The sequence below is a fragment of the Saccopteryx bilineata genome, chromosome 11 (genome assembly GCF_036850765.1).
Source record: "Saccopteryx bilineata isolate mSacBil1 chromosome 11, mSacBil1_pri_phased_curated, whole genome shotgun sequence".
Classification (NCBI taxonomy): Eukaryota; Metazoa; Chordata; class Mammalia; order Chiroptera; family Emballonuridae; genus Saccopteryx; species Saccopteryx bilineata.
Window position 1 is genome coordinate 56,540,825 of NC_089500.1, and position 12,707 is coordinate 56,553,531.

Here is a 12,707-nt window from a genome sequence, read left to right on the forward strand (position 1 = left end):
TCGAGGGAGGAAAAGTGTTTATTAGACCACTGAGCTTCCAGCCCCAAACCTTTTACAAATCTGAGAGTATTTGAGATCTTTTAGGGTTAGGAGAAAGTGCTAGCAGTTGGGAAGTGAGTAGCTTTTAGAAATAAGATGGCAAATAATGAGAGTGAAGGATTTAAAAAGAAGCACAAGCATATATAAGCTATCCACCAAAGTAAAAGGGAGTTGTAGGTAAAAGGGGGGAAATGGACATGTATAGTGAGAATAGATTTAATTTTTATACTAAAACCCAGAAATATTTAAAATAGCATTTTTAAATAGTGAAACCAAATCTAGTTGTTTCGTATCCGCTTTGCACATTTTTACCAACCACATAAAAATGTCTGCTGGTAATAGGCATTTCTCTTGCTGACTCTAGCATATTTATAGGTTCTCAGGACTTTTGTTCTTGTTTTCATCAATTGCTCTCTCTTTTTTTTCTTCCTGACAGCTTATGATAAACATGCATTATAATTGTGATACTTTTTTATTTTAGAAAAATACCTTATAAATAATAGGCAGCCTGCGTTCTGGTTCTTGCTCTGTTATTCACTAATTCTACACTTGAAATACACAAACAGACGTAAAACACTGTCCTAAAGGAGCTTCTCCAGGAAAGCAAAATATATTAATGTGTCATCGGAATGAAGATAATATTTAATATCCATCAAGATTTGGCAATGGCTCCCAAAATACAATGATGTAACTGGGTCAAAAACTCAACACCCAATAAATCATGTACCTTAAAATTTAGACGTACACTTTAACCCACTTGAGCACATTTAAATTATTTATCCATACACTTTAATGAAATTAAACTGTTTTTAAAGCACTTATCAGTTAAGACGGTGAAGAGAGTTAACAAACTGCTTTAAAAATGGGAAATTTCCACTTTCAGTGGAGTCAGATAAATTGGATGGGATTGACTTTCCTCTTAATAACAGGGAGGAAAACAAGGTGGAACAGTTAAATATTGTGTGTTTCAGAGGAATATTTCAAATAAAAAAATAAGCATTTTATAAAGATTAAAAAGACTAATAGAACAATGTGCAGGTATATTTTACCTTAAATGTAGCACACATGAAATGTCACCTTAATTTTTCATAAACCAGGTCATAGCATTGTGGAAAGTTGTCCAAATATCCAAAATATGAAGAAGGAGAGTGTTTTACCAACTGTAAAAACCATCTGTAGACACATTCTCGTCCTCAGTTGTGAAACATCAGTTCATGTGGTGTTAGAATTTATAAGCAAAGGCTAGGAGTCAAATTAAAAGTCCAGTGAATTTCCCGATTTAAAATGGTAGCTGTGGTTATTGGGGGGGGGGGGTTCTTCATTTGTGGGGTGAGAAAATCTTTTTTTTTTAATTCACTGAGAGTAGATGAGGTAGAGACAGATTCCCACATGCGCCCCGACTGGGATCCACCTGGCAAGCCCACTAGGGGACGATGCTCTGTCCATTTGGGGTGTTGCTCTGTTGCTCAGCAACTGACTCTTCTTTAGTTCCTGAGACAGAGGCCATGGAGCCATCCTCGGCGCCAGAGGACAACTTGTTTCAACTGAGCCATGGCTGCAGGAGGATAGGAGAGAAAGACAGAAGCAAGAGGGGGAGGAGTGCAGAAGCAGACGGACTCTTCCGGGTGCCCTGACTGAATTGCACCCAGGACATCCACACCCTGAGCCAGTGCTCTACCACTGAGCCATTTGGCCAGGGCTGAGAAAATCTCTTATCTGATGAAAGTGTGCTTGTCCTCTAAGGACAAGTACTTCCCCAGAGAGAGCTGGGATGGTAATATCTACCTTGGAGACTTCAGTAAACCTCTGATGTTTCTTCGGTCAAGTCTGCACCAGCACAGGTCCCTGGAAGTGACCTCAGAAAGCCCAGTGTTGAGGTATTATTGCCTCTACTATTGCTGACCGGCCTTTCTCTTCTTTACAGCTGCGTCTTCACCATCGTCCTTTACGATGAAAACAAATACACTCAGTACATCGGTGCCTAATTCCTATTACCCAGGTAACAGATTTTTCCATTGTTTCATCTTTCCATAAACCTTATCAGTCAGACTTAATCAGTGCTCACTTTGCTGTCCATGATGCTTCAGGAGCTTGATATGTTTGATGTCTGATAACCCAATGCTTTCTATGGCTGTCTATGGGAATACTGGGGGGGGGCCTTTCATCAATCATTTACTGTTCTTTCTCTTTTTACTTTCTCTGCATTGACCTGCTTATGATGTATGACAGACCCATTTGTGCCAACTGCAATTTTAGGTGAGAACATTTCCCTTTATCCTAGTTTATTGCAGGAGTAATTTAGAGAGGCAGTGGCCACTCTACTCTGTAAGAGACTGGAGTTTTCATTCCGTGTGATGCAGTTCATTGCAAGCAGGACTCAGGGGGAGTGGGTGGCCTGGGGTGGGGTGGGGGTGGCGTAGATAATAAAAACACTCTCTCCAAACAGTCTCCAGCAGTAAGAAGGGTTTGCCTCATGCATGTTGGGAATGATAAAGGTTCAAATGAACAATCCCAGCTCCAGTATTTTTCCTTTCTGTGTTATAAGTTTAAAGTCAGGTCTGATCCCAGGGGAAAAAAAAAATGCAGTATGTAATCACTCATCTGTGTACTTCCAAGGGCTAAATTCAGTGCAAGGTGACAGTAGCAAAGGTGAAAAGAATTATTTTCACTTATTGCTAAGCGCTAAAAACTTCAATTTCAAAAATAGCCGTTTTCTAATTATGCCAAATGTAACGCAGAAAATGATCATAATAGAGTTTTGGCTCTTACCCGTCCTCGGAGACACTCAGGACACCCCAGCTTTCCAGAGTGTCTGTTAACACACTGAAATTTCCCAGGAGCTGATGTTCCCAACAGCAAAATGACAAGATGGCATTGTATAATCACATGGTTTATCATGTGTCAGAGGTCACTAGAAATAAAATAAGAAGTTAGAAATAAAATATGGGGCAGAATGCATGGAAAGTATGGAATATCCCAAGTGGGGAGTTAAGGAGAGAAGGATCGCTTTGTCCAGGGTCAGCGGAGTGAGGAGGAATGGCCTTGCCAAACAAGCATGAGCTGCCGCTGCATCTGAGACGCACGCTAGCCCCAGTTCAGCACGGCTCTGTGCTCTTTCTTCCGCTAACCTACCAGCAGGGAGCCGGCACAAACGACTGGGAAGTATGTAATTCTTGTGGCCAGAGCCCCACCCTCAGCTGTGTGTTTCTGCCTCCTAACTCTCTTTACAAGGGTTGATAGCTTTGCAGCATAATTTTTCCCCCTGTGCTTCTCTTTCCTCCCAAGTTATAAGAACTTTTGTAAAGAGGGTGATTTTTTTTTTTCTCATGGTGTTTTCTGGGCTTAAGCAAATCATTGCCTGAGGAAAACAGTGAACCTAGAAGTTTAAAGAATGGACATAAATTAGAATCTGAATTTGCAACATTATGGTGGTTAACAAACAAAACCCACTAAAGATCTCACCTTTTAATACCAACTATAATGGGGGGGAAGCTGCATTTTTATTATTTTCATATGTGACGGGCACAGGCTAATCTTAGACTTCTGAACAATGCCATCTACATGCAGATGACATTTGCAGAATCTTTTGCTAGGCGGAGATTTGCAGTTGCTTTGTTGCTGTGGTATTCATGCCGGCTCCTCTCTGGGGGTGCTGACCTTGGGACAGCTGTGAAGGGAAGGCTGAGGGGCGCATTGTCAGAGGCAGGAAAGTGTTCAGGTTTCACAGCAGGATTTAGATAAGCTTATTAAACAAATAGCATTTTTTAAAGTCTCTGCTTTGTTATTATGAACACTAATGACATCTTTTAAAGTTAGTTAGGCTTCTTTACCCAGAGAGAATCATATGAACAGACAATTTAAGGAGCAACAATGATGCGCATTGTGAAAAATAAGTCAGCCAGATAGACAAATACTGTTATCATATCTAGCTTATGTGTGTACCAACATAACAAATGGTGGTGCTTGGGAACTATTTCTTCCACATTACTTGTTGCAAATGTGTATGTATGCATTGCATACTAAGGATTACTGAGGTTATATCCCTTGAAACTGGGAAAGAGGATAAGTTGCATATCTACTTTGACACTTTTTGAGAATAGTGCTGTTATAATTTAAGACAAGAAGAAATGTGTGTTGTGACCCAGAACTTGGCATAATTAAACCCTCTAGTCCTCCACCTTTTATTCTCACAGGCCAAGGTGCCTAGCCCAAATGTGTAGAGCTTCAGTATACCTTTACATTATTGTTCTACAAAATGGATAGACAGACAGATAGATAGATCCTCTGCAACCTTGAAAAAGCATCATTTATTTCAATTCAAGATTTTTTTTTAGCTTGATTGTTGAAAATTCAAGATAACTTTTTAAAGAGTATAGGTAGAATTCATTCTCAGTTCTTAGGAAACCATCAAAACTGGTAGAAGTTTTATTTCTGATTTCCTCTTAATTTTTCCACATAATTTTTAATTTAAAAACATATCAGTGGGTAATTTTAATAAGGAAATTAATGACATCGTATGTTTTGTAAGTAATAATTTTTTTAAAGAAGTTACAGGAAACTGAGTCATCACTAATTTGGATGGAATCAGGAATTTCTACTAGTATAGAGGTGACCCAACTTCATAACAGATATAACATGAAAAACTTTCTATTTCTTTGATATCTAAGTACTGGATCACAGCACTCTTTTCTTAGAAGGTCTCAGTAGTGTTTAAATGCTTCAAGATACATCCACAGTAGTAATGAGGCCAAGATGTCGCACCTGCAGTGGGATACACACAATGGTGACAGTGGTTGCAGCTTCCACGTGGTTAAAACTTTGGAGAATACCTCGGCCTGGATCAGAGCACTGCTCCATTTCCAGGGTATCCACATAAAAGGCCCAGGTGACTCATTTAGGGAAAGTTTAGGAGGTCAGTCCACAATGGAGGGCATTTAATTATGTTCATCTTAAAAGGTGCAAAACTGAGGGAACGAGAGAGGCACAGGGGGGAAACTAATTAATGTTCCATTTATTTTAGTATAAAGAACAGAACTTCCTACTGGAGCAGCTAAAGGCTCCAGGGAGTCCATGCTTCAGTGGCGATCCTGTATCCCACATTCTGAGCTTGGCAGCGGCCAGCAAGCAATGATGTGACACTTTCCCGGTTTATTTGTAACTGTTCTAGTAAAATGGGAACATAGGAATTTCTAAACTTCAAAGCAATTCCAAATGAAAAAAAAAAACATCATAAAATCAACTTGCCACCCTTTTTATTTTGTCTTTGTGTCTTTAGCCACCTTGTAGTGACCCAGGTGCCATTTCAGCAACAGCGACATAGCTACACACCTGTGTACCACCTTTCATGCCATGCGTCCCCGGTGCTTTGCGATGCAGACAGATGTGAGGCTTCAGAATCAGGCCCAGCTAGCGCAGTGCCCTGGAACTAAATTCCCCTTGGACCTGAACTTCTCAGTTTAAAAGCAAACCCCATAGCTGAATTCTCTGTTGATAAACAATCCGGTAGCTGTTCTTTTTTTTATCAAACAAATCCTTCCTTATATGTTTTAATTCCATTTTGATTTCATATCCCCATTTTAAGTGACTTGCTTTGTATTTTGATGAGACACACCCTCAATCATAAAACAAGTACAGGGATTTAGCATTATAATGAGTTAACTCACAGAATGTGGAACTCAACCTAATAATAGCACTTTCCTACATAAGACATTTTTAATAGCTACAATTTCTGCAGTTCATTAATTTACTAGTAGCCTTCCATTAAAACACAGCCTCTTTGGCTTATTTGACCAAATTTTAACATTAATTTTGTAGTGCAATTTGGTTGACTTGTTCAAGAAATTCAAATAAGAAGATGCGTCTAATAATACAAATAAGATTTATTTAGTCATGACTTGGTTCTTGGGGTAGAAAAAGAAATGATGATACTATTTTAACCTTTTTTGTTATAGAGTACCTACACACCTCCATCCTACCATGATGGGAGAATTGAGGCTTTGCCCTCTGACCACTTCTGTATAGAAAACTTAACTGTAAAATTAAAGCACAAAATAAAAACTACCTGTCATTATTCACACAGTATTATTGCTTATGCCCTGTTTCCTTTTTCTCCTCTTTTTTTCCTGATATGTATCTTCTTAAAAGTGCCAATAAATGGTAAGTTCCCCCCCCCCTTCGCCCCATGGAAAAGGTGTGGAGGGAATGGGAGTGTGTGTCTCACCTGTAGACCCTGCCAGAGCCAGCTGGCTCCACTGTGTGTCGGCCTGCATGTTAGCTCCCGTAGAGCATTCCCTGTGCGATGCGTCGGTCCACAATATCTTGTCGAGCTTTCCGATGCGGGAGCATGCGGAGTGGCTCATCACACCGAGCCTCCTTTTCTTTTTCCACTCGTCTCAGATCTCATGTGTCACGTCTTTGTTCTCATTGCTAGCTCTGTAAGCCAAACCATTCTGTGCACTTTTATTTTGCTCACAGAACATTTGTGCAGAGTTTATTTACTTCATCGTACAAACTAGTTAGCTGATCTTCGGGGAAGAAAAAAAAAATACAAGACTGGTTTGATACCAGGCCTTGATGAAGTTTCCAACTGAAACTTCTGTGAACTTGAGCACCCAAAGGCTGAAGGGTTCTTATCAACCCGTTTTGTGAAAGCCATATATCGTTTGGACTGCTTTGTGAAAAAACAATCATTCCTATCAGTATTGCCAATCCCATTTAAACTTCTAAACATTTAACGTTTCTTTTCTGCTAAAAGCCATCGTGGGGATTCTTGCAGCTGTAGGTTGAGGGGGATGTCGGCAGCCACTTCTTAGCATTCTCGGTGACTCTGATGTGGCCTGCATTTTACCCCCACGTTCTCCACGCCTTCTTTTCCTAGACGAAACCCACACGATGGCCAGCGACACCAGCAGCCTGGTGCAGTCCCACACGTACAAGAAGCGTGAGCCAGCCGACGTGCCCTACCAGACCGGGCAGCTCCACCCTGCCATCCGGGTAGCAGACCTGCTTCAGCACATCACGCAGATGAAGTGCGCCGAGGGCTACGGCTTCAAGGAGGAGTACGAGGTGAGCGCGAGCTTGGCGCCAGGGCCCCTGGGCCTTCCCGCCAGGGCCCCTGGGCCTTCCCGCCAGGGACGGTGCTCCCTCCCGACTCACTCCACCAGCCCCTGGGGCCCCCTGAGCGCGGGCAGGAAAAGACCCGGTATTTCAGCATGGCTCTGCTTCCAGCTGGCGGTGAGAGCCATTGCTAGCAAACTAACATATGTTAAAGAGAAAAAGGAGGACCATTTTACTTTTTCCCTTATTCTGCATCAATATGCAACAGCAACAAAGGCCGACCTGGGCTCTCTTTCCCCATCCTTGATGACTTTGTTGGCTTTTTCCTGAAATTAAGAATGATGTTAAATCCTAATACTTCTGTAGGAGTTATCTCAGGAAGAAAATATCCACTGAAAGCTATTTTGGAGCAACCAGCAACGTCATGTAGAAACTAGAGAGGCTGACTAGTGTCCTAGCGGCAGCAGCTGTCTTCATCCTGCGGACCAGAGAGCACGCCCCCTTCTGGGCTCCAGTGCAGACGGCTTTCAGGGGCGTGTCCAGGAGCCATGATATTCTCTTACCCCGTATAAAACCTAGGGTTCCTCTCTTTCACTGCCTCCATCCTTAGCTAATTCTTTTTGGAAAGTCATTCAAGAACTAAAAAGGAGGAATTGATTTGAAGAAGTCTGACTCGGAGGAGCCCACACCACTTGAGTGTACGAGCGGGGAATAGGTTTACCCAATTAAAATAATTCACAGTCATTGGTGAAGATAGAGTAGCATGCTGATAGTAAAAATAAGTTTGTGGGTTTTGTTTTGTTTTTTTGTATTTTTCTGAAGTTGGAAACGAAAATAAGATTTTGTGCGTGTGTGAATTGTGTTTCTGGTCCTGTATCTGCCTGACCGGCTCGCAGTTGAAAACATCTTGTCTGGGATGAGAGTATATTTGAAGTTGGTTCCTACCAGCTCCGTAGCCTCCAGGTTTCAAACTGCACCGTCTTAGGTTTAGCTTCATTTCCAAACGCAGTGGCCAGATTCGTTACGTCAGGGACAGCCATGCCACCACAATGGGCGGTCTTCTTTCAAGACTGGGTCTTGGGTCCAGTGAAGATGAATACACACACTTTGCTGACGTATTTCACCAAAGGAGCCATGTAAAGAAGACTGCAAAGCCAAGGAAACTCACTCAGCCAGGTCTCAAGGGTTTGATTTAAGTCCAGAAAAGATTTTCAGATGAAGTTCTGCATTTTATTAACCCTGAAATTCTTATTTAGCAGTTATTTTAGATTTACCTTTAGCGATTTATAATTCAGTAAAATTGACCACCTCTGCATATTTCTTCATGTACTTTTAAAAGCTATCTTAGGAATTAATAGGATTAAGAGTAAGACTTCCCAAAGCATTAATATCTTATGAAAAACAAAATTAGGTTATTGAGAAAATAGAAGCCTAATGAACAGAGGTGATGTCTGAGTTCTGTCCAATATTCTGAATGTAGATATTGCTCAAATGTTTTTAATGTCAAAGAGGTTATTTAAGCCCTGGCTGGTTGGCTCAGTGGTAGAGCGTCAGCCTGGCATGCAAGGGGTCCTGGGTTCGATTCCCGGCCAGGGCACACAGGAGAAGCGCCCTTCTGCTTCTCCACCCCTCCCCCTCTCCCTCCTCTCTGTCTCTCTCTTCCCCTCCCACAGCGGAGGCTCCATTGGAGCAAAGATGGCCCGGGTGCTGGGGATGGCTCCTTGGCCTCTGCCCCAGGTGCTAGAGTGGCTCTGGTCGCAACAGAGTAACGCCCCGGAGGGGCAGAGCATCGCCCCCTGGTGGGCAGAGCGTCGGCCCCCTGATGGGCGTGCCGGGTGGATCCCGGTCGGGCACATGCGGGAGTCTGTCTGACTGTCTCTCCCTGTTTCTAGCTTCAGAAAAATACAAAAAAAAAAAAAAAAAAAAAAAAGAGATTAGTTATAGGATCAAATAACAATTCATAAAATAACCTGATTCCAGTCTTTTATGGACTACCTTGGCACTTCCTGTAACAAACTATAAATGATACACATTTCAAAGTGTACAAAAACCATTTCCTATGCAGATATCCTACAGAAATGTGATTTGTTAAGTGCAAACTGAAACAAATTTATACTCATCTGAAGCATATTATAAGTGATGATTCATTGAATCATTGTACTTTGAAATAAAATGTTATATTAATTGGTTACAATTCAAAAAACTTTTTCTCATTTTAGCTAGTCAGTGGAGCAGAGAGAACTGCTTAGAAGAAACACATATGTTTCGAATCATCACATTATGCACCTTAAACTTAAATAATGTTATATTTCAGTTATATCTCCATAAAGCTGGGGAAAAAGATAAATATTTCAAATACCAAAACCATTATCAGTTTTAAAAAAAGAAAAGGAAGGAAAAAAAATGAATAACCAACAACAATACTAGAGAGGAAAACAGGAACGAATAAGGTGCTGTTGGGAGAAATATGAAGTGGAAGGACTCCGTTGGGAATAATCTGAACACTGCGCAATTTATGGATTATTAAACACTCCTCCCCAGGGTGGGGGGCAGGGTGCCGATGTTGGTGGGAGGACGATGGTGGGACACAGTAAAGGGGCCCCCAGGAGTGATGCTGGTGCGTGGGTGGACCTGGGAGGGGCTGCAGGGAGGAGGGGCCTCCTGCTAAGCCTCTGCCTTCCTCGCCTGCATGAGTCACTAAATTACAGGCCCAGATCCTTCCTGAGGCTCACCCCAGCCTGTGGGAACTTCAGGAGCAGGGAAAGGTCCCAGGCTGTTTTTACTCTGTCCTACATTCCTAACCCCAGGGAATATTTAGTGTGAGTATCCTCAAAACAGTTACTTTGTTAACTTTATTTGGATTTTTAAAAATTAATTTATTCATTTTTAAATGAGTGGAGGGGAGATAGCAAGGCAGACTCCCACATGCGCCCCGACTGGGATCCACCTGGCAACCCCTGTCTGGGGTCAATGCTGGGACCAACTGAGCTGTCCTCCTCAGTGCCCCGGGGCCAACACTTGAACCAGCTGAGCCACTGGCTGCAGGAGGAGAAGAGAGAGAAAGAAAGAGGTGGAGGGGATATAAGCGGATGGTTGCTTCTCATGTGTGCCCTGACTGGATATCGAACCCGGGACATCCGTACCCTGGGCCAATGCTCTATCCACTGAGCCAGTAGCCAGGGCCTAGTTTATTTGGTTTTAGAACTCTAACCAAAGGTAGTTCATTGAATTGTGCTGTGAAGTATGCGTCGTTCCCTCTAACCTGCGTGAGTGCCAAGAGTGTTGCTGCCTGGCGTAATGTGTGACTCTCTCAGGGCAAATACCAGGAGACCGTGGTGTGGGACACAGGCTCTGGTGTGAGGCTGCCTGATTGCAACTCAGCCTGCTTCTTACTACTAGCGATGTGACCTTGAGCAAGTTATCTAACCTCTCTGAACCTCAGTTTCCTCATCTGTATAGCTATAATAACGACTAAATAACTATAATATCAACCTTATATGATTGTGTGAGGATTAACTCACTTCATGCATCCTAAGTGGTAAAATTGTATCTGACAATCAGTGGAAGTGTTAGCTAGTAAAAGAGAAAAATACTAATACAATAATTAATAAATAATATAAGAATAAACTGTGTGTCACGAACTCACAACTGTAAACCTTTTGCCCCAAGATCCTGTGTAAGATCCAAGAACAGAAGTTCAAGAGTGTTATTTAGAGGGACACTGTGTCATATTATGGGTTGATACACCTGTCATCTCTTGGATTCAGCACTCTGAAAAGACAGTGAGCCAGTTACTTCATAGAAAGGGCTTGGTATATTTCTGCTTTAGCTATGGGGCTAGGTAATTCACTCACCATGTATCATATATCATCAAAAGCTCCCTGAAAAAAGGAATTTAAGTGGGCTTGATTCTGTGAATCAAGTTTGAGAACTGAGAAAATAAGTATTTTAAAATATATGCTATCACCTTTAATTGCTAAAATAGTGTTTTCATGTCTGTTAGGAAAGTCCTAAGGAATGGTATAAAAATACTCTTTTTTTTTTCTTTTCATTTTTCTGAAGCTGGAAACAGGGAGAGACAGTCAGACAGATTCCCGCATGCGCCCGACCGGGATCCACCCGGCACACCCACCAGGGGGCAACGCTCTGCCCACCAGGGGGCGATGCTCTGCCCATCCTGGGCGTCGCCATGTTGCGACCAGAGCCACTCTAAAGCCTGGGGCAGAGGCCAAGGAGCCATCCCCAGCGCCCGGGCCATCTTTGCTCCAATGGAGCCTTGGCTGCGAGAGGGGAAGAGAGAGACAGAGAGGAAGGTGCGGCGGAGGGGTGGAGAAGCAAATGGGCGCTTCTCCTGTGTGCCCTGGCCGGGAATCGAACCCGGGTCCTCCGCACGCCAGGCCGACGCTCTACCGCTGAGCCAACCGGCCAGGGCAAAAATACTCTTTTTTAAAAGAAGGTTATGCTGGTGTTTTTGGCAAGGCAGGATTTAGGGAAAGTCTGATTTAATCAGGTGCCTTCATTCACCAGAGACGTCTCAACATGTACTGAAATCTGATACTCTGGGTGCTGAGGACACAGAGGGGGGCCACATGCTCTGCCCTGGGAAGCTCACTGCGCAGGGGACCAGCCATGTAGCGACTGCAGCAGGTGAAACCCCACAAGTGAGATTGGCAGTGGTGCTTTTAAGACCCCTGGGGGCACCTCAGGCAGCCAGGGTACAACACTGAGCAAGGACAACAATTTCCTAGAATGGTGCATGGGAACTGGCCAGGAGAAGGTGAAAGAGGGCACATTCTGGGGTAGACCATGAAAGAGGACAGAGCGCACCGGGAAACTGGCCTGAGTCCTAGGAGGGCTGGGGGACACGGATAGTCAGGGCTCCGATCAGACAGGGCCCGTGCGTCCTACTGAAGAGCGTGGGCCTCATACTGGAAGCCACGGGAAGAAAAGAAAGTTGCAGACGGCATGCGTCTCAGTCCTGTACTTGGATGAAGATCTATTTAGAACAATCAGCTTAATTTTTAAACATTATTTGTATAAGGCATATAAGACTCGATCAAAAGATAGTAATCAACCCCCAAAAAGAAAAAGGGAGAGAGAAAATGTATTCCTGAGGAAGTAGAATGCAAAGGGCATCAGTCTGTCCCTCTTCAGAAATGCTGTGGCGTGCTTGGCTTGGACACTTGTTGAAGCAGTGAATTACTTCAGTTCTGAGGCACAGCTGGGGTACATGTCAAGAAAGTCTCCAGTTGCTACTGTGACTCTGTGAAATCATCCAGTCCGCCTTTCTGGTTTCCCTCAATCCGGGTATATTGGGAAAATCATCTGTCTAGATTATCAAATAGCTTTGAAACAGAGACTTTTTCTCTGTTGACAGTGTTCCAACCAATTTGTCTTTATCTTTTCCAAGACAGAAATGTCTGAAAATTGGCCTAAACACTGGGAGGATTTATTACTGCTCAAGTGGATGACAGAAGTGTGTCCAAACAAAAGGGAAAGCGTGGTGGGGATGAGACGTAGCAGTGCTCAGTGCAGATTTTATGTTTGATTTTGTTCTAACAGGATCGTCGTATGGCACGTCTCACTAGGGAAATGCAATAATTTGATTCAAA

At 43.0% G+C, this 12,707-nt stretch overlaps 1 protein-coding gene across 5 annotated transcripts in view; it reads left to right on the plus strand.

Moving 5' to 3' along the window:
* The window catches only part of PTPRM (protein tyrosine phosphatase receptor type M), an 899,870-nt gene that overhangs the window by 723,323 nt on the left and 163,840 nt on the right, over nucleotides 1–12,707 (plus strand). For 2 of the 5 annotated variants that reach the window (XM_066246286.1, XM_066246287.1), the window contains 2 exons: nucleotides 1,964–2,038; nucleotides 6,917–7,104. In XM_066246286.1, the coding sequence (XP_066102383.1) occupies nucleotides 1,964–2,038; nucleotides 6,917–7,104 (263 nt within the window). Of the gene's footprint in view, nucleotides 1–1,963; nucleotides 2,039–2,268; nucleotides 2,296–6,183; nucleotides 6,196–6,916; nucleotides 7,105–12,707 lie in introns of all 5 variants that reach the window. The other 3 variants (XM_066246288.1, XM_066246289.1, XM_066246290.1) reach the window with 2 other exon arrangements.